The sequence below is a fragment of the Cryptomeria japonica genome, chromosome 9, assembly GCF_030272615.1.
Source record: "Cryptomeria japonica chromosome 9, Sugi_1.0, whole genome shotgun sequence".
Lineage (NCBI taxonomy): Eukaryota > Viridiplantae > Streptophyta > Pinopsida > Cupressales > Cupressaceae > Cryptomeria > Cryptomeria japonica.
The window spans coordinates 328,432,629-328,455,510 of record NC_081413.1 but is presented as its reverse complement, the minus strand read 5'-3'; the positions used below and the strand labels follow the sequence as shown (position 1 = coordinate 328,455,510).

General features: G+C 37.4%; 1 protein-coding gene across 3 annotated transcripts in view; it reads right to left on the bottom strand.

The window, feature by feature from the left end:
• Window positions 1-19,573, bottom strand: part of LOC131029737 (F-box/LRR-repeat protein At5g63520) — a 251,491-nt gene extending 231,918 nt beyond the window's left edge. Inside the window, exon 1 of one of the 3 annotated variants that reach the window (XM_057960372.2) lies at window positions 19,136-19,573. In XM_057960372.2, coding sequence (XP_057816355.2) covers window positions 19,136-19,315 — 180 coding nt within the window. In that variant the 5' untranslated portion in view covers window positions 19,316-19,573. Of the gene's footprint in view, window positions 1-15,240; window positions 15,836-19,135 lie in introns of those variants that run through there. The other 2 variants (XM_057960373.2, XM_057960374.2) reach the window with 2 other exon arrangements.
• Window positions 19,574-22,882: the final 3,309 nt, after the last annotated feature.

The following is a 22,882-nucleotide window of genomic DNA, read 5'->3' as shown; positions in this document are numbered from 1 at the left end:
GCTTGATTGTAATTATTTTTATTAGTCTAGATAATAATTCGCAAACTCGGACACAGAGAGCACTCAACAAGCCCAAATTTTTTACTCAACAAAAAGTTGGGAACTTAAAAATTACTAAACTTTCTTAAAAAGCACTTTTTTTTTTTTTGCAAAATTCAACTACAAATGTATCAAATGAGTCTTAAAAACCATGAGGAAGTGTTTTCTATTAAATTTGATTCTTGAATACATATCGAACACAAAACAACATCATCATGCAAAGCTAGATAGTGGATACAATAGCTATTTGCTAAATGATAATTATTATGAATTTATGCCAATTGTCTATGAAAACTCATCATCATAAATTTCATATCTAGACAAGTAAAAAATTACTAGTCATTAAAATTTCTTCTTCCCCAACCTAGTGAAACATTGGGGGTAGAGGGTATGGTCCTTACACTCAATTGTGGCTCCCTGCTTGTCCTAGAAGATTGTGCATGTGGCTCCACCTTGTTGCTAAATGGCAATCGCTACTCCTCTAACATATCAATGCCATCCACTCCAATCCCCCCCTACTTTTGCCGCAGCCACATCCTCCATAGCTTTCCTCTCCAAATCAGCAATCTTATCTACTGTAAACAAGGAGGGTTCATCATCCTACATGATCTAATCATTGTAGGTATCAATCTCAATCAAATCAACAAGCTCCATTGCTTGGTCTTCAAACTTTCTTGTGCAGAGATAAAGGTTGTATTGCACAAAAACAAGATCATTAAGGCATTGTTCAGTCAGCTTACTACACTTCTTTGTGTGAATGGCATCCAACAAGCTCCAATAGCACTCACAGCCAAAAGCACCACAAGGTTGAGACAAAATTTAGGGGGCTAGCCTTTGCAGATTTGGGGTATTTCCACCCCAATCCTCCCATCAAAATCCTACAAATAAGGTATTCAAGATTTTGTAAATAAACAATATTCTATTAAGAATTGTAATTTATAACTTGCAAGATATAAGACTTCACTTTTCCTTACTTGGCGTTTTGAGTAGTTCTTCCTCATATAGCTAATGGCAAAGAAACAACCTCCCACTAGTTTCCTTACAATTTTACAACTCATAAATGATGAGATCTCTCACCTCAACCTTAGGTGTCATCCTCTCAATACATGTGGGTAGGCCCTCCATAACCTCTCCATTAGCATCCATGAAGTTGTCAAAGAAGACAAACATGGGGTTGAGATAATAACCCACTGCATAAACGGGTTGGTGAAGTTGATTGTTCCACCTCCAATCAATGATCTCCCAAATAGGAGCAAATCTATTTGCATCATGTTGATGTGTTTTGTATGCACATACGAACACAAAATAAAATACCAAATGTATCTATCCTCTCTTGATCAAAGTCTCTCAAATGCTATGCTTCGCGATCAAATGAGACAACTCCAAGGTTTCTACTATCAAGTCTTGACTTGTGGATAAGCTCAATGGTTGATGTGATTGCTAGTAATCCAAGGTGACTTATGTTGAACTTTGAATGCTTGAACGTTTGAATATTGCAGGAACTTAGATTCTAACTATTTGATTGGAAAATAAAAAAGCAAAAGGGATGAGTTTAGGAAGACTATGCTACTCCTAAGAATGCAAAAGACAATGAACGATTGGATGAAATTCAACTAAGCTCTACTTTGCCATCAACGAAAAACTCCACAAAGCTAGTGTGATCTCCTAAGGTAGGCATATGATGTTCTAATCACTATTACCAACAAAAAGACCATTAAGGTGATGCATATCAAGATATGAATAGCAATTGAAGTTGAGCTCATTTAAGGATTATAGTTGACCACACAAGGCAAACCTACAATCAGCAAATCGCTGGTGGCATGGATATATGAATTTCATCATTAATCATTCACAGTTCCTTTCATTCATCTAATCAACATGAAAGCAAATGAGAAGTAGAAACTATGTAACTTGTTGAAACAACACATTTCACCATATCTTCAATGAAAAAAGTATATCCATTTACAAGTCTTAGCAACAATTTCTTCTTCTCCTACTCTATTTTAATTGCTTGCTATATAACATCTATCTGTTAGGATTCCCACAGATACTGAGAGGGGGCGGTGAATCAGTATCTAACCGGTGGATTGAATTTCTTAACTTAAAACATGTAGAACATATTATAACAGTATACCGGTATGCAAGAATAATGCAATAAACAGAATTAAAAGCATCCACATGAAAAGCATACCATGACACAAGGATTTAACGAGGAAACCCGGTGTGGGAAAAACCTCGGTGGGATTTGTGACCCACAATATTCACTTACTGGCCAATAAGAGAATATTACTTACAAGAGGGGCCTGCACATGCAGGAAGGCCAATTGCCTAGAGCTCACTGCTCAATGGAAAGTCTCACTGACTTACAATGTGGATTATACAAATCCAATATCTTGTACTGCTTTACAATAGCATCTATAATGCCTGATCCAGTACCGGTTTCTGCTATGTTCTTTACATAAAACCTTTAACCTATATTTCGCATAATAGGTCTGCCTAATATCTTCCTTTTTTTTCGCTTACAAAATGTCTACAATGATCTCTCTTATATATAAGAGTCAATTTACAACTTGCCAAGTCGGCTTACAAAGTTTTTACAATAATAAACAAAATATAATATATCAAAAATCCTGTCGACCTCTGTGCCGGTATGCTTCCTTTCTCTGTGCCAGTGTCGGTGGTCTGAGTGTCGGTGTAGAGTGTGATCTGTTGATGCCGGTGAACTATCTTGCCGGTGTAATACCTTGTCGATGCCATAGGATTGTAAGGTTGCCATCAATGACAAAACCTTCAATCACCTACAATGTCTCATTGGAGTGTGCATATGCCAACAATCTCCCCCTTTGGCATTGATGGCAACACTCATGAGAAATTTCAAAAGTGTATCCAAAAATGTGAAGTCCAAAAATGTTACCAAAAATGTGTGCTCCCCCTGAGCATATGATTCCTGTGATATTGAATTTTCTCATACCACTACTCCCCCTTTGGCATAAATGACAAAGGTTGTCAAGAAGTCAGTAGAGTTTGTAGTTTCAACCTTGTAACTGGGTAGTTACAATTTGAAATAGATCCGCCAAAATCAAGTTTATACTCTCCATAAACTTCTTACTGTCTCTTATTGTTGTCTCTGTTCTTTTAACTGTACCAGTGAGGTGCTGCATATGCTCTGCCGGTGTTTTCTATCCCTGTATCAGTGCCTCAGATATTTCCTTCCGCAATGATGCTAGATAGTCCAATCTTGGACTCAGTTTTAGTCTTAGATGCTTTGCTTTAATCACTATTCTCTCCTTTTCTCTTTCTAACTTAAGTAACTCTTCCTCAAAATTTGTTATCCTTTGCTCAAAAACTGATAATGTATCAGGTGAGTTAACAAAATTATCTGCAAGTTTATCGATTTCATCCTATACCTTGCTCATCTTCTTATCTGTCTACTGTCAAAAAGTTTGTCTTGCAGGTGTCTTTGTACAGAGTTTTGTATTCCTTTAATAAGTTACACAGTTCCAATAGAAGTGTGTCAAATTCTCTAGTACACTTCTTTATCTGATCTTCAAAGAATTTTTGCTTTTCAATTTCTACCTTATTCTTCAAGGTCTCTTCCTTTATTTTCTCAATAGTCACTGTGTTCTCAGTGATGTATTTACACAAAGTATCAAGTTGTCCTAAAGAATCTTTATTGTCTATATTACAATTAGGAGCAATTACCTTCAAAATTGGAATTGTGTCATCTATAGCTTTATAAGCCTGTGAACTACAATCTGTTATCCTTTTGATTGAATCCAAAAGTACTTCAGTTACATTTGTTGATTTGTGGCCTACTGAGGAGGAACCAACATTCTGAATTCCACCGGTGGAGGAAGTAACCAAGCTTGTTGTGACCTCTGGTAGGTCTGTTTGTGTTTGCATTTCCTTAAGCAATGGTTTGTGTACTTCTCCTGTTGCCGGTTGTACTGTTTCCTCATGACTCTGTTCCTGTACCTATTCCGGAGCCTGTTCCTGTTGCTGTTGCTCTTCTTGTTGCTCTGTTTGTTGCACTGTCTCAGTCTAAGTTTCTGCCTGTTGCTCTTTGTCATCTACCGGTTTCTCTTGTTTTTGATCAGTTTGCTCAGCTACCGGTGGCTCACTAGCCATTCTGTCTTACCAGTTGTATCTTTATCTACCACAATGTTGATCTTTTGTGTATCAACATCTACTGTGTATAAGACTTCAGGATTAGGATTGACATCCTCTACATCCATACTTTCAACTGTCGATTGATCTTCTGTAGTTGTTGTTACCGGTGATGTAAAAGGAGGTGGGGGTAAGTTGTCTTTTACTTTGATACTCGGAGGTCCACCAACCTTTCCTTTTCCTTTGTCTCTTTCTTTTTGATATACCTTTATTGGTTTGGGGTTCCTGTATTCTTCCTGTTTTTCTTTCTCAACTAGGAATATATCCCATGCATTTTATGTTTCTTTAGTCACCTCATTGACTCTTCCAACCATTAATGCAATGTGCCGGTGTGCAGTAGAGAATTCTGACCGGTTGGCTTCAGCAATTAAATCATCAATTTCTTTAGGTGAGTTAACTGGATAAACAGCTAGTAACTTTTCAATTTTGATTTTCTTATCAAGCTCTATAACAGCTTGTCTTCTTGCTTCCAGTCTTTTGAACAGTTCATCTAGTACTTCATCTACAACTTCCATCAAAAATTTCTTATACATGTCCATATGCAATATAACACTGTTTTCTACTTGTTCTTTTTCATCTGCAGTCAGAGTGTCATACAATTTCTCTATATTCTTCAGTTTCCCTTCCTCTGTAATTTCATTCAACAGTATGTCAAGAGGGGCCAAATTTTGTTTTGTTCTCTTCTTCTTCTTGGGTGTCAGTTTCTTCTTTGGTGTAGTCTTTTTAACCGGAGATCTCACTGCTTGTTGTTTCTGTCTTGTCCTCCTAGGTGAGGGTGTGGTTGCCGGTGAAGGATCTCTTTTCCTTACAACGCTTTTGAAAGCTGCAGGCATGTCACTCTCCGAAGAAGTGCCTACCAGTGATAGGTGAGTCTCAGGCTGTAGAGTTTTTAGCTCATCCTCAATGATACCGGTTTGCTTTAATACATCTTCTTTAATAGCCTTTGCCTGTCTAGAACCTCTTCTCACAACTGCCTCAACCTTTTTCACTCTCTTCTTAGATTGTATTTGATTTTCTATGGTCTCAGCACTACCAAATACTTCTTCCTTTGGTTCGTTTGGAGCTTCCAGAAGTGCTTTAGCATAAGTCTCAATCATATGATCATCTGTCTCATAGCCCATCTCTGTTACCCAGATTGTTCTTGGGATGACTGCTTCCATCCAGATCTCATCCTTTTTTATTACAAAACATATATCATCCTTGTATTTGTCAACAATCTTCTGTGATAATCTGATTCTCTTCTTCATTTTGGCCTTGAGTGCTTGAAAGTAATCATGGATATTGTTTTCCTTGTCTTCTCCCATATTGTTGAATAGTTCTATCAATTGTTTTCCAACCGGTATATCAAATCCAAGTACTTTATAGCCTATACCGGGAACCTGTTTGGCTATGTGTAGCATCAAACATACTAGCAGATTTCCAAACCTAAAACTTCCTTTCTTATCCTTCTTAATCTTGCCTAAGTTGTCAATTAACTCATCCTTCAACCACTCACATATATCAATCTTTACATTATCTGTGATCATGTCATAAGCACTCTTAATGCATAAACTTGAAACTGAATTGAGTCTATTTGCATGAGTTGCCTTATACCCTAATATCATGCTGATAAACCTTACATTGGTGTCGGTTACATCATTGACTCTTAATGACCTTTGATCAGATGTAGCACTAGTTAGCTTAGTAACTAGGTCATTTGAGACCTTCTTGGTTTTGTTTGGCCTTTTACCGGTGGACGGTAACCCTGTGACAGCTTTCACAGCTTCCTTGGTGATTTTGTGAATTGCATCTAACCAGAAAAATTCACCATGTACCCTGCTTAAGACTATCCTAATCACATCCTTGGGAAATTCAAGAATGCAGAGGATTTCAGTAAATCCTAGGGTTTCAATGATTTTATGTTCCGGTTTCACATTTCCGGAATTATCACATATGACAAATTTATACATAGTTTTGATCTCTTCATCTCCCAATTCCTCTATGTTACAGTGAATGTAAATTCTAGGATCTTCAACATAAACAACTCCTTTTGGTATTTGAGAGAAAGCACCTACATTGTCATCTTTCTTTGCTACCTCGGGAACTAGTTGAAATACAGGCCTAGGGCGTTTTATAACCTCAACTCCAGTAGGGTTTGCTATATATTCAAGTGCAGAGGTGGATGCCATGATGATAAATACCTTTTTCTGTCTTGGATGGATCAATTGCTTGAAGTGCTTCGCCTCTTTGCTTGGAATTCCTTAGCTCTGCAAATTTCGCGCTCTACGAATGTTTGAAACCACAGTGAAATGAAACGGAACCAAAACCACAAATTTATAGTGTTTATTTGCCATCTACCATGTTTAATGCATGCCGGTTAAGCATTCACTTAACATTGTCTGCCGGTAATGAAGTAATTTCCAACTTCTCATCTCTAACCGAGGGAATAATAGCACATGTGTCTTTAGATTGCCAAACCCTCAAGGAAACTTTCTTCAATTTGATGAAGAACTTCTTGCCGGTGGAGCACTACTCTGTCCTGTCGGTGAAGCATCACTCTGTCCTGCCGATGAAGCATTGATTGGTTCTACCGGTGGAGGAGTATTCCCAACATTTAGATCAACTTTTCTAATCCATTGTTTTGAGAATTCTTGCTTAACCTCTTCAACTTTTTCTTTACCTTTCAAGCTAGAACTTTTGTTGTCTGCCGGTGATCCTTTACTTCTACAGAATTTTGCAATATGCCCAATCTTGTTACATGCATAACAAGTCACATTATTCTTCTGAATAGCTTTCCCATAACCTATGCCGGTTTGTGTTCTGCATTGATTAGATAAATGTCCAAATCTTCCACAAACATAACATCTCACATTCATTCTGCAATTTTCAGAGTTGTGACCAACTTTGTTGCATTTTGAACATTGACCGGTGGGTGTGTTGATATTCTGATAATTTCTAGACCTACATTCATTTGCTCTATGACCATACTTATTACAGTTAAAGCATTTTCCATTAAATTTATAAGCATTAGGTTGCCTTACCGGTTTGCTGTGATCCTGTGTGTTTGCAGTACCGAAGCTTTCACCAACTTCAAAGCCAATTCGAGAAGTGTCACCTTTAGGTTTTTGATTCTTCAGCAAGTTACCAAGTTTCTCTGAGCTTTTCTTGAATTTTTCTTTATGTTGATTTGTAGTTTCTAGTTCTCTTTCTAAGACTTCTTTCTACCTCATCAGTTCATTGGAGTCATTCTGAGTGTGCATCAGATCTATCTTCGATAAATCATTTTCATAGCTAAGTCTTGTGTTCTCATTTGCTACATCACTTAGTCTTCTGATCAATTCTTCTTCATTCTTCTTCCTATCTTCAATTTCTTTACAAATCTCATAGTCATATCCTATATCTCATTCTTTGTTGTTATGTTTTCCAGTTTCAGCTTGCTTATCATATCATTAAGTGATTCCTTTTCATCATTCTCATTTTGCATTTTTTCACAAAGTTCTCTTCTCTTGTTTCTTGCAATAGTAAGATTCTCTTGAAGTGCTTGAATGATATCCTGAGCTGCTTTTAGATCATCTTCTAGTTTGATATTTTTCAATTTCTCTGTATCATAGTCTGAGAGAGCTGCTTCAAGTTGCTTCATCAGATTTTCCATCTTTACCGGTGTCAAGATCTTCCTCAAGTTGTTAGGCTCCTGAAAATAGAGGACCAGGCTCTGATACCAATTGTTAGGATTCCCACAGATACGGAGAGGGGGGGGTGAATCAGTATCTAACCGGTGGATTGAATTTTTTGACTTAAAACATGTAGAACATATTATAACTGTATACCGGTATGCAAGAATAATGCAATAAACAGAATTAAAAGCATCCACATGAAAAGCATACCAAACACAAGGATTTAACGAGGAAACCCGGTGTGGGAAAAACCTCAATGGGATTTGTGACCCACAATATTCACTTACTGGCAAATAAGAGAATATTACTTACAAGAGGGGCCTGCACATGCAAGAAGGCCAATTGCCTAGAGCTCACTGCTCAATGGGAAGTCTCACTGACTTACAATGTGGATTATACAAATCCAATATCTTGTGCTGCTTTACAATAGCATCTATAATGCCTGATCCAGTAACGGTTTCTGCTATGTTCTTTACGTAAAACCTTTAACCTATATTTCGCATAATAGGTCTGCCTAATATCTTCCTTTTTTTTCGCTTACAAAATGTCTACAATGATCTCTATTATATATAAGAGTCATTTTACAACTTGCCAAGTCGGCTTACAAAGTTTTTACAATAAATAAAAAAATATAATATATCAAAAATCCTGTCGGCCTCTATGCCAGTATGCTTCCTTTCTCTGTGCCGGTGCCGGTGGTCTGAGCGTCGGTGTAGAATGTGATCTGTTGATGCCGGTGAACTATCTTGCCGGTGTAATGCCTTGCCGGTGCCATAGGATTGTAAGGTTGCCATTAATGACAAAACCTTCAATCACCTACAATGTCTCATTGGAGTGTGCATATGCCAACACTATCAACTATTCACTATTGTTGAACTATTAATTATTTCTAAACTATTAATCTTTCCATATGAGAGAAAGAGAAGCCTTATATAATGCTCTCTTTACAATGAGTGGCCAGGATCAAATCCACCTCAATGGCCAAGATTTTACGATAAAACCCTAATTAGGGTTTGTTACAACAAACTTCCTTTTGGTCAATGAAATAATTACAATAATTTAGACACATGTTTATCTTAATTTCTAACCAATGAGAATTGAGGTTAGGTACATAAAATAGTATTTGATGACGCACCATATGTCACTTGCTCAACCATGAAATGAATCAAGTTCATTGAACTTGGACTTGCCGATGTGGAAGTAACTTGATTGGTTGATGATGAGAGGATGCCATCTTAGCTTGCTCATCTAAAACTTTCTTGATCACATTCGCTCTTCTTTACTCTAACTTGGAAATTTTCCTCCTTGTGATAACCTTCTCGGATCTTGAAATTCTTTGATGACCTTCTAGTATTCCTTTTTGATGTGTGAATGCTTTCCTATCCTTTTATAGTTGCCTATCATCCACTTCCTTGAACTTGAGCGCAATCTTTGTTTTTGTTATGATATCCCTCTTTCATGCCTTGGATGTGCAACTTGAACTTCTTCATGTGATTGATCTTCTTTGTATGACTTGTGAAGTCCTTCTATGAGGTTGATCTGCCTTCTACCTCTAATCCTGATATGCAAAAGAACTTCTGGAAAGTTCTTAAGTTAGCTAGGAGATTCACTCCAATCTGCTCGTGATTCTGCAAAACTTGCTTTGAAAGAGGTTTGATTTGTAATATGCTTGCTCATTCTCAGCTGCAATTCACATTGATTTCTTCTCCTTTATCAGACCTGCAAAACAACAGACATTACTTCAAACACGTATAACATGATACATTTCACATTCAGCCTGTTATACCCTCTAAGAAATGGTAAAACGGAGGTTTTAATCCTCTTCTAAGTCTGCTTAAACATGCTTCACGTTAGGTCTGGAAATGACACTTTCAGAACTTGCAATTCTTATTTAAAATCTGGAAATAATGGTGAAAGACTCTGTTCAAGTCTGGATGTGGATTGCCCTGATTCCCTTGACAATTTGCCTTTGACTAGGACTTAGACCTGATTTGAATTAGAATTCGCCCTTTGGTCTGATCTGATCTGGAATTCACTTTGCAAGCTGATGAAGGCTGATAAAATTCGCAGCACTAAGTCTGCTAACACTGGTCTGCTGTTGATTCGCTCTTAGTTCTGACTTTGATTTGCTTTTGAATTGGGAATTAATTCCTCAAAATCCCCTTTATATGTGATGTAGGTTTTCTCTAGGAGGGGGTCGGCTTTCTTTACAATGCTTTGATTAATTTTTATTTTTTTTAATTAATGATTTGCATTTCCCATGTGAAGGACCGACATAACTCTTGCAATGTTCTTTTATTTTATTTATATGAATTTAAACCCGATCGGTTATGTTTGACTACCATGTCTTTCTTCAAAAGTCTTCTTACTTTGCCCACCTTGGTGCCACATCAGCTTCATGCCTTAAAAATTTTCAAATAAAAGTATCTATGCCCAAGTGGGTCCTAGCATGTGTTTCAATAATCTCATATTTTTTAAATGTATGAAAGATGCCGACTAGGAGATGGCTCAATTCTGATTTCTTTTGTTTCAAAATCAATCTTTGACCAGCGTATTGTAGCTTGGAGTTTTTGAGGAATTTTTGAGTTTTAATGCGTTTTTGGGTTTTTGGATGATAGAATGAATAATGCAATTTGGAAATACAAGCCAGAACAATGACAATTACTGAAACTAAATTTCAGAATATCTGATTTATAAACAGCAATTAACAAAAGCAAAGAATTAATGAATTTCAACACTAAATTGCCAAATTTGGCCTACTAGAGGTCCAACGCCTTGCTTGGAGGCTTCTTTATTGACTTTATTGAATAGAAATGCTGCTACAGGAGCTTCCAAAGTGCACCAACAACTCCAATGGGTTTTATTCTTCTAAACAATAATTATCAAAAACAATTGAATTAATGGATAGCAATTCTGAAGCTTATTCTGAAATCTTGCCAGGAGATATCACCAAATTGACCCTCTTTCCCCTCTAATTTGCTGATATCATTCAAATGTGCCCTGAATTCACAAAAGAAATCATTGATCTACCCTAGTGACCTCCCAACAATGATTTTCCAGCCAATAGCTGCTGCTAAATTCCCTTTATTAATTTATTTGCATCCCACAGGCTGACTAGGATGGTACAGCTGACCTAGGAGAGGTACGGCTGACATAAATAAACAATAACTTGCTGAAAGTGTCAACCAAAGTGCTCAGATCTAATTATCAGACTATAACCCTGTTGTAGCTGCTAACAAATACTGATTTTTTACCTTATGGCAAAATATAACATTCCAAGCAAAATCGGTAGCTTAAATATGAGGGAGATTTCGTCCTCTCACCCAAATCTGAAGGTTTCCGTCTCCAAATTCAGTTCAGACACCTGCAATAGATGTTGCAGACCTGCAAATGCAAAAGCTCTCAAATACAATAAACTCCAATAATGCCCAAAACTTCACGGGAAGCCTCTTTTATTTCCCAAATTCCCACGCCCAAAAATGGGATGCAAAATTCCAAGATGCCATGGAGAGTATTCCTCCAATTTGAGCATTCAACTTGAGGGAAATCTCATCATGAAATAATCACCACTTTTTAAGTTACAATACTTTGCCTAGGAAATCGAACCATAGGGTGCGCTTATGATTTAACTTTATAAAGTTACTTTTATGAAAGTTTCTATTTTGGCATAAAATAAATTATAAGTTTAAAACTTATATAATGCACTTTTATAAAGTTACTTTATAAGATTTTTTAATTATAGAAAAAGTTAACTCTATAATGAATTATTATAAAGTGCATAAGATATAAAACCACCCAAGTCAAAAAATGATCAAGTATAAGCCCTCCTTGGTGGCAATATCGTCTCTTATCCACTGATTTCACCTACGTAGATGGCTAACAGGTGAAACTAAGACTCTTGAGTGATCACTGGAAAAATGGGAACATTTCCATGCTTGTGTGTTTTGGAGTCAAAGTGTCAACGAAATGTGTGGGGTATCTTATTTTTAAATAAAACATTTTTTTTAGTGTGTGGACCCCTATTTCTCCTTGACATCCTTGCTGGCATTAAGACTTTTTTTTCATGTTTTATCTTTGAGTGGGCCCTCTATTTCATCTTAGCTGGCCTTAAATATACCTTCGTTATTTTCATCGGGTGCTTTGGGACTTAGGCATATGCCACGGTGGCTAAGGAAGCTAAGGATATGAGATGGAAAGGGTGCCGCAGTGAAGATGGGATGGAGAATGTGGAGTAAGGGACATGCCGCGGGGGAGAGTAAGGAACATGCCGCGGTGGGGATGTGGTAAGGAAGGTGGGAGTAGACATGCCGCGTGGAGAAGGAATTAAGGGAGGTGAAATTTAAGAACATGCCGCATTAGGAGAGGGATGGAAGATGTGGGGAGTAGACATGCCGCGTGGAGAAGGAAGTAAGAGAGGTGAAATTTAAGAACATGCCGCGGTAAGGGGGAAGTGGGGGATGTTGGTGAGGGAAGGTGGTGGAGTAAGAAGTAAGGAAGGAAGGCGCCGGGGTAGAGGGTGGTAAGGGAATGGATGGAAGTTAGTGAAGGGAGGTTAGGAGTTAGGATGTAGGATGGAAGGGTAGGTTTAGACTAAGTAGAGGGTGGTTTAGGATAGCATGTAGGTTAGGAAAAAGGTAATTAGGGAATAAAGGTGGGAGATGAGGATAGTTAGGTGGGTAGGTAGGGGATAGGATAAGATAGGAAGGTTAACAATGAGGGATGTAGGGGGTGAAAAGGATAGTTAGGATGGGATGGAGGTAGTGGAAGGGGTAGTGGTTAGGATAGGAAAGGAAAATAATTGGGTTAGGATGGGGTAGTAAAGGAGATGGAGGATGATGAAGTGGAAGGGAAGATGGAAGGATAGGAAGGAAAGATGGGAGTTAGGAAGTAGGAAAGTGAATGAAGTTTTAGGATATGATGTAGGTAGTGGTAGGGGTTAGGATATGATAAGAAGATAAGAAGGTTAGAAAATGGAGGTTAGAGGGTATAGGAAGTGGTGGAAGGTAGGGAAGTGAAGGAGGTTAAGGGATGGGATGGAAGTTAGGTATGTGAAGGTGAAGGTGAAGGGTATATGGAGGTGAATGGAATAGTTGAGTGATGAAGGAAGGAAGATGGAGGAGGATGGAGGGATAAAGGATGGGATGGAAGAGGATGAAAGGAGGAGAATGAATGAAAGATAAAGGATGTGTGGTACAATGGAAGGAAGGTGAAATGGAAGGGAGGCAAAAGGAATATGAAGGATGGAAGGTTACGGAAGGCATAAGGGATGGCAAGGATAAAGGATGAGAGATAGGATGATGGAAAGGAAGATGGAAGGAAGGATACCGCGGCTAGGGAGCGATGGATGGAAGGAGGATATGAAATGGAGGAAATGGGGTGGAAGGAAGGATGGAAGGATGGAGAGGCGGACTCCCTCATATGGATATTTTATCCTTGGATCCAAATTTCACTCTTTCATATATCTCTCACCTATCAGCTATCATTATCAATTGAAATATAGATTTGCTTGAGGATTATTCAATCACCCCGAACTTTCATCATGGAACTCCTAACTAGACACGACCTGAAAACTACATTGCATCCTCTCTCAAGTAAGAGGCTAAAAGCTCCAAAACTACTGCTAATCTAGGTGACTAAACTAAAACAACTACCCTAGAAAAAAAAGTAGGGGTCCCCATTTGCAATGGGGCGATGTGTAAAACCATCACAACACATCCCCTATAATAATTTTGGATGGCCTCTTTAGCCGTATCCATGACCTCATTAATATATCGCATTGCATTTTTCTCCCCATCCACCAAGCACAAAACCCTCACCAATAGCTTCATAACATACAAAGTACAAAGTAGAAACAAATTTAAGTTACAACTTACAATGAAACAAAATACTTTTTAAGTTTAGTAGTAAAGAATTCAATTTGAAAATTAAATTACCTTGACAATCTTTATAGCTCTAGTCATAAAAACATCAGCAATCCTTTCTCCATCAACCTTCTTTGAATAATTGTAGACTCAAAAGTATCTACTTCAAGAGAGTCAATAAACTAGAAATACTTTGGAACGTTAGAAAATCAATTGAAAGCCTTGTAGCATCTTATCGCATAAGCTCTTTTTCGTAGGGGTGATCTCTCATCAAGTGAAGAACCCATGGGTGATTATTAATATATTTTGTTATATCTATTGCTTCTTATACAATTGATCTCATTGAATCAATTTTTCGTATGCCCTCCTAAAGAAGGTCAAGAAAATGAGTTGCACAACGGATCCAAAAAAGTGTTTGATGCCTCTCTTGAAGTAATCTTCTAGCCACCATATATGCTGCTACATTGTCAATAATGACTTGGACAACATTTATAATACCCACCTTTAAAACAACCTCCTCCAGCAGCAAGCTCAAATTTTGTACATTCTTTAGTTTGTTGGAGGCATCAATTGACTTCAGAAAAACTAACTCGCCATTTAAAGCCAAAAAAAAATTAAGAGTGTGGTTCCTTCCATTTGTGCACCCATTTGAAAGAATTGTGCATCCAAACTTTCATCGTTGCTTCATTTCATTTTCCACAATTTGTTGTAAATGTTCAATAGCATTTTGGAACAACCAACCACTTAAAACATTTGGAGAAGACACCTTGTACCCTTTCCTGTAGTATGCAGCCCTGCTTGCTGCTAACTTTTGCTCTTTCATCCGACATATTTTTTCAAATAGTTTGTTTGCTATCTTGAATGTCTTGTTTCAATTTCATATTTGTAGAATTGGCATATAAGGAAAATGTATCTTTTTATGCAAATTTATTATTTTTTTATATTTCAGATCGTTTACAAATATTTTGTTCATACGAGCATCAACTTGAGATCATTACATGACACTAATATTTGTTCATATCGAGCAACCACAACCATGACGTTAATACTAGCTCATTTCGAGCAACCACACTAGAATCAACTTGTAGAAGACCAAGAGTCACGGATTAGAAACCAACATTAGCTCATTTCGAGCAACCACACTAGAATCAACCTATGGAAGACCAAGAGTCACAAATTAGAATCTACTTATTAGAAACCACCTAGAAGCCAACTGTGGAAGACTAAGAGTCACAACTTTGATTTCCATATTAGATGTCCCTTTTGAGATTTGAACTTTGATCTCTACAATGAGAACTCGATGTTTTAACCAATAGAACACAACCCCTTGCACTATGCAAATTTATTATTGAAAAAACATTAAAGAAGATATAGTTACTAAATACTGCAAATCAGAACATTCTATTAGATGGCTCCAACTAATACAAGTCTGCAAAAGGAAAAAGTATTCATGACTTTACACGGATCTGAAAACATTTATGGGAATCACAGGAAATTGTATAGCAGCAGCAGAAAAATACATTAAAACATTAATAATCATTTGGCTCAGACCACAAACTCCGCACAACTATAATCGCCTTGCAGGGAGAATAATGAATGCAAAGGATGAATGCTTCCACTGATAAATCTAATGAAGAGCCACACCCAATCCAAGAAACCGGCACTGTCAGCAACTCAAACCAAGACTAGCAATTAGCTTGACACTTCCCTTTGCTCTTCACGCCATCACCATACTAGCCACACATGGATGGATACACCACAGTGGTCAAGAGGGAAATCAAGTAAACAGCAATACAAGAATAATCCTTACGCCCAGCAAGAGATATCCACACAAGTCCGCATCCCAAGCAAGGAAAAGGTACCAATATCCCTATACGCCATGCTGGAACTTTCCCTTCAATGCACACGCCTAGATAACAATGAGCACGCTGCTAGCAATATCAAACCAATATTAATACATTTATCAGCTGAAAGTCTAACGCCTAGGAAGGGAAGAGTCCATGCCACTACAAAGTGACTACACACTCCCACGTCCCCCAATCTGCAGAATATTTTAACAAGTCAAGTGTCCGAAAAAGCCACGACCTCCTGCAAGATGATCACACCTAGCCAATCATATTCTCTATTATTATTAATTCTGCTTTCTTATTTGTCCAGCCATGACTACTGCCTGTATGTGACCTTTTAACCCACACATCTTCCCTGTGAGAATAAGTCGATTTAGCATGAATTCCTAGATGCCACAATGTCCTGCTAGATTTGTCTTTTCAGAAAATAGTGATTTTGGCTTGTCCTTGGCACCACATCAAAACTCCACAATGGCACTAGATTATTAGCAGCTCCCGAAAATCTTTTTTTTGACTTTGGCACAAGGAATGAATTTCAAAACAAACCCACATCTTGGTCAACTTTTGTCTTAATTTATTTGTCTGCTTGCACACTCTTTTTTGTTTTTGTTTTTTTGTGCCCTTGCCTTATTCGATAGGGACAAAGAACCAATATTTCCAATAAAATCACAACGCATAAGAGTCTTATGCACAGCATTAGAACGTAAAACGACCAGCAAGGATAATAACATGGCTTCCACAATAAATACACCTAGATTAATATTATATCCTTGGTAAGTTAAAAACTTGTGTAGATTTTTTTATCTAAAAAGCCTTTCTTATCTTTTTAATTTTCACCCTGAAAATCCCTAGTTTTGCCATAACTAGCTTATATATAATGAAATTATTGGTATGTTTTTAAAGGAATAAAAAGTGCCTAAGTCGCCGATTTATGCAAATACTAATTTACTTGGTTGGAAATGGGTGAACAAGAGTCACTATAGCAGGCTGCACGTAGGAGTTGTGGTGAAGATTGCCATGGATCTTGTTTGCTGGAAATCATTTTCTTTTATGAAACAAAACAAACATTTAGAATGTCATGTTAAGCCTGTGGCCAAAAGCCACGGTTTGTATTGTTTGTTGTATTTCAGTTTGTTGGCCACAGGCCAAAACAAACAATCTAATCTTTTTATGGACTTGACAGTTAACAGTTATATACTACATACATATAAATATAATAGCATAAGATATATGGAATAGTCAAGCAGAACTTGTATTAAGTTTATGATAGAAACACAGACTTCTCTTTTGATCGAACAAGCGTAAAGGCGCAAACTCTATTTCATCACCTGGCGGACTAAGGAAGCAGGGCCCACTTCTGGGAATGCCTAGTGATCTCTGTTGTTTTAGAAGTGTGTTTACTTTAGTTTTGACTGAATCTGTAAAATTACTTCCGCATTATTCACAAGTGTTGTTTACTTTTTACTGCTTACAATTTAATCATGAATCGTAAGATTATGATGCTAAGTTATCTCTGTCAATGGTTGTTCTTTCTTTACATCGCAATGTGATTTTCTGATCTGAACACTTTAAGATGTGATTTTAAGTTTTCAACTTATTACAAACTGCTGCTGATTTGGAGTCACCAAGCCCTTTATCTGAAAGTTTGTTTTCACCATGCTCTTCATTTGAAAGAACATTAGTGAACTCATCACAAAGAACATCATGGAAGTCATTAGTCTTAAAAGCATAACCAGATAAATCTGAAATTGGATCGAATGCTACTGTTATATCCTTTCTTCCATTCTCCATCTCATCCATGGTAGCTGCATGCATGACCAAAGAATCATTCTGAAACTCTGTCACAAAGTCCTCGCGTTTCAAGGCAATCCCTCCATAATTTTTTTCTGCTATAGACTCCTCTTCATCCACCTGCTCTTTCAAATGATTCAATCTTCTGAAAGCTTTAGAACTGTTCAAGTGTTCCCTCATCCTCCTACTCTGACTCTTCTGATCCAAACTCATCAAATGACAAATGTTTGATCACATCAGGAAAGGTGTTAAGCATTCCTCAACTCATGGATACTCTGCTGATTGGCAGAACTAGTTTCCCAACTATGTGTTTTGATTCCCCTATGAATTAATCTGATAATTGTGACATCGTGTCAATCATGGCATTTAACTTTCTTTCCATTCTGCTATGCAACTCACTTCCACAGGCTGGCAGGTTTGCAAGCTCTGATATCACTATAGTATGCAGCCCTGTTTGCTACTAAATTTTGCTCTTCCCACTCAGAGATATTTTGTCAAATAGTTTGCTTGCTATCTTGAATGTATTGTTTCAATTTAAGATTTGTACAGTTGGCATATAATGAAAAATGTATCTTGCTATGCAAATTGATTACTAAATAAACAACAAAGAAGATATAGAGACTAAATACTGCGAATCAGAACATTCCATTAGGAGGGAGACAAAAAGTTAATGACATTGGTCCAAGAAGTGGAAGAGTATGTGAAGACAGAAAATACATTTTTCAAGATATCGATTAATAAGATAAAAAGGGGCGATATAATGAGAGGAAGCGGCAGTGTGAAGGAGAGGAGAGGGGCGAGTGTGTGAGGAGAATCTGCCAAGGTAAGGAAGGGTGTGTGGCTGCGAGAGGAGAGTGTGGAGAGCAGGTGAAAAGGGGACTGTTATGCTTGTACAGAACAGTGGCACAAGCCATGAATAGGGGGTGTAAGCAATGAAATGTGTAAAGCAATTAATTTGCATGGTTTGTTTGCAATAGAAGGCAGAATAGAGAGAGGCCAACAGAAGGCCCAACTTGTGAAATGTATGTTTGCAGTTTTGATAAATAAATTTGTTCTTTGTTGCAATCTAAGTTTTGAAATTTAAAAAAAAATCTTTGTTCTGTTTTTGTGTTTGAGTTTGAATTTGTAGGCAGGAGGATTCTGTCTTGTATCAGAAATCACCAATAGAAGATCAAGAATCACTATTTAGAAATCCACTTTTATTTAGAAACCACTTACTTACAATTTAGAATTCCTCTTTAAATATCTCTATAGATAATTAAAATTAGATCTCCACAATGAAAATCCAATGTTTTCAACAATTAAGCTCAACCCCTTGAACAGAGGAAAACATATTAGTGTAAAAGCTCAATTAATATATTAATTTAGAAAGAGCATGGACGGTGTAATAATGTACGTCTATTGTTTGTTCGATGAAAAATGCCGATTTTGAGCCAATAGTGACTCTGTTATATTGGTTGAATTAATTATTGGTGGACAAAGTAAAGGCCTGATAATAAGCTCCAATTCGTAGTCTCGCCTGTTAATCCTAGATTTACCACTTAAGAATATAAAAAATTGTAATTAAACGAACCAATTCTCAAATGGCTGAATAACTGCAAGTCTCCAAGCCTATTTTAAGCTACTCTTGAGTATCTAATATGGTTTTTAAATCTCCAATTAAGATTTAATTAGTCAGTGATCAATTTTATAAAACCGTTGTTGCAGCCCCTCCTCTAGTGCTGTTTAAAAAAAAGATTTGTATAAAACATGGAAGAGATGGGGAGTTAAAAAAGACCTCCAAATTTCGGTTGAATGAGACAGCGGTAACAAAATTGGGGGCAGAAAGGAGTCTGGTTGCAGAGCGAGACCAACTGCGGCACACACATGCCGCCGCTGCCGCTGACTTCGCCGGGAGCCTCTCCATTATCGCGTCCATCACATCCTCGCTCAAACAATCCCCCTTTCCCCTTCCCATATTTTCTCTCCTTTTTTCCCTCTCTACACTAAACTACCGAAATTTGAACATAAATATTCTCAAGCGTAACTAGACCAAATGCAAGTTATTTTTGTAAGCTGCTCTCTTCCGTTTTTAAATCAAATATGATTCCTCGTCCTCTTCGACCCTCCTCAGCTTTGTTATGGTAGCACTAGGAGATAGAAAATTCAGAGTACATGACGAAAGTTGGGATTATTATTGGCAGTACGCTCTTTGTTTGAAGAGAGAAGTGCTGAAAAAGTGGAGAATTGTTTGTTAAAATTAGAGCAAGGAATGAAACTATAAAAGCAAAAATATAAAAAAGATAAGGTTTTAGTATCTATTTTTGATCATGTGTTATTTCTTTAGTTTGCATTTATCAAGATAACAAAAGTTGTTGATTTCTTGATCAAAATATATAGTAGAAGATCTAAAGAAATTAAGTAGACTGGGTGTGGTAGGACTTTCTTTTGAGGGATTTATGTGCTTATCCACTTCGTTGGCTATGTGTGGGTTTCATAAGTTGTTTGGTCTCGTAGACATTATTAAAAACATTCATTCATTGCATGGATCCCACATACTATTTGGGTCTAGTCAATATTATTAAAAGTTTTATCTATCTTAATGTTAGGCTAATAGTAATTTAGTTTTAGTTAATTAATATGGTTTAAATATTTATAAATAAAATGGAGAGTGTCTCTTCATATGGGAAGACAATGCAGAGCAAGAGATACCAATGGAGGACCTACAAGCTCGAGCAAACAGAGAAATGGAGAAATTCAGACAGCATCGTTCAGACGGGACTTTCCTAATAGGGACAAACAGGTTCTCGCTAGGGCGATAGATCAAGGAGGGGGAATTTGGAGGTAAGGAATTTCGGGGAAATCCAAGAAGGGCACTGGACCAAGAGTGTGACTCCACAAAGATCCAAGAGTTTAGCAAAATGGCTAGAATGGTGTAGGGAATCAAACATCCCACAAGGAGCAAATGGGATTTGAAGATGTCCCTCCTCAGAACCCTAATGTAAAACATGACCAGAATAAGACTCACTCGAATTTGCTTGGGATTCAAAATGAAAGGGTATGGACGGTTTTGGGCTACGAAAGCGGAGCAAAAAAATCCAACAACTGGCGCTCGAAAATCAATCTTTAAGGAGGCAAGAGAAAGGAAATCAAACAAGTAGACCATGGAAGGGCAAAGGGAAGCTTCATCCCGAAGATGGTCCTCAATTCACTTTAGTGAAAGATCAAGGTAAGTCCCAAGGCCCATACAATCCTATGATTAAAAAAAACTTCATTTTCTCAAAGGGAAAACAAGTGGAGGATTCAATAGAAAGATTGAAGGAGGTAGGAATGTTTATGAAATGGGGGGAGGATGTCACTCTCTCAGCAAGATTAGGGATTGGTGTGATAAAAATTAGGGAAAGAGTGTCCAGCTTCGTGCCTTGCCAAATGGATATTTTTTAGTAAAACTCCCATCCAATATGGATAGATGGAGAGTAATGAATAGTGGACCTTGGCTAATGGATGGCTTTGGAATTAACATGATTGATTGAAGGCCAAACTTTGACCCATGGAAACAGAAAAATGAATTTGGGCTAGTTTGGATCAAACTATACAACCTTCCAACTGAGTATTGGGAACAAAACATCTTAGTTGGCATTGGGAAAAACCTAGGTCCTCTCATCCAGGTGGATAAGAAAATGGAGGATTGGTGCTTTGGGACCTATGCTAGATTATGTCTTAGCCTAAGGCCTTTCTTGTTGAACAAACTTGGATGCTGAGAGAGGGGAGTGAATTAGCATATGCAAAAACTTGAGCAGACTAAATCACATAAACCATAACATCCATTCATCATTTGAGCATGAAAGTAAATAACTAAAACAACAAATGGATCCACACAAGAACACAAAGATTTTTACGTGGAAAACCCAAACTGGGAAAAGCCATGTAGGGAGAATCAAACTCACAATATATGTAATAAGTGTTTACAAAGATTTGGGTCATAGACCAAGGAGCTCGCTACTCTGGACTTGCAAGCTAAAGCGCGCAACCTTAGGGCAAGATACATAAGAGAGACTTGCACAGCTAAAGGGCACTTCTTCAAGGAAAGATAAAAAGTACTTGTCTAGATGCAACAATAATGATAATAAGAAATTGAACAGCACGAGACAATAGCATCTATCAATATGCAAATAACAGTCCATAGCTTAATACTCATGTGATTCATCTTCCATCTCTACGTTGTAACACATCCAAACCATTGTATTACCTTAAACTCACATCACATTCTCATCATACTTTACTTTATTCTGTCCATATCACTAACACATAACACACGCGCGCGCGCGCGCCTCTTCACACTACACAACTTATTTGTCCATTATATACCAACCAGATCATCCATAACCTCTATTAGGTCAACTTAAGGATGTAGTATGTATATACATTATTGACCCAAAACATTGCATGCAGAAGACAAAAGAGATGTGTGAAGATTCACACCAAGTCGACACACCTTCCCAATACCACCAAAAAGACTTCACATGCAACCAAAAACACATATGATGATTCATTTTACCCAAACACATAATCCAAACCTAAAAAATAAGATATGTGGACCACAACAAAAGTAGCATATCATGCTAGAACCATAATCCAATGATCCACAACACCCATACACAACTAACGGGATGAGGAATACAACTCATTCCTCTGCAACATCTTGAAACTACACAAACTCTGATCATACACATAGACATCGCTCATAGAGAAACATCTGAAAAATTGAAATATAAGAAGATTGGTTGACCATGGCCATTCCATACCAATTCATAAGTCCATTTGATACATATCTGGTTCAACCATACATTACCAGACAAGAGTATGATCCACCAGAGTAGTTTCTAGACCAAGCAAGTAGACATTCATCCTCTGAAAACACAACATAAACATCAATACTTACCATCATGAATACTTAGTTTCCATAGAATATCCTAAAAGCAACAACTCACTTTGCACAAATAAAATTGTATACGACTATGTATAATATCACTTATTGACAAACATCTAGACCAACATCCAGATACAACCAAATACTTATGCATCATGACACTTTTGAACCAATAGCCAAACCATCACACAGATTAGACATCAATATAACCAAACCAACGCAATAGATTTGACCATCAAAAACAACAACTGGACCAATAGAACCAACAACCAGACCAATAGTCGGATCCCTAGAAGGTTTGACATCAATGACAATAAAGACTCATATGTGCAACATTTCCCTCCACTACCACAAAAAATTGAAATATGCACAGACTGAGGTGTGTGGAGGCAAAAGATTGAAAGGGAAGATCAGTTGATCCTATGTCCTAACTAAAAATTGAAGGAACGTGGACAATTGGAATGTCGGATCATGGTGAAAGAAGATAAGGTTGACTCTTATGAAATTGAATCAGAATCGATCTCAAGGAGGAAGAGGCGACATGTGTTTGTTGGAGAGCCTTCCAACAAAAATGAGCAGGTGCCAAAAATAGGGTTTGAGGAAGGAGGAGTTGCA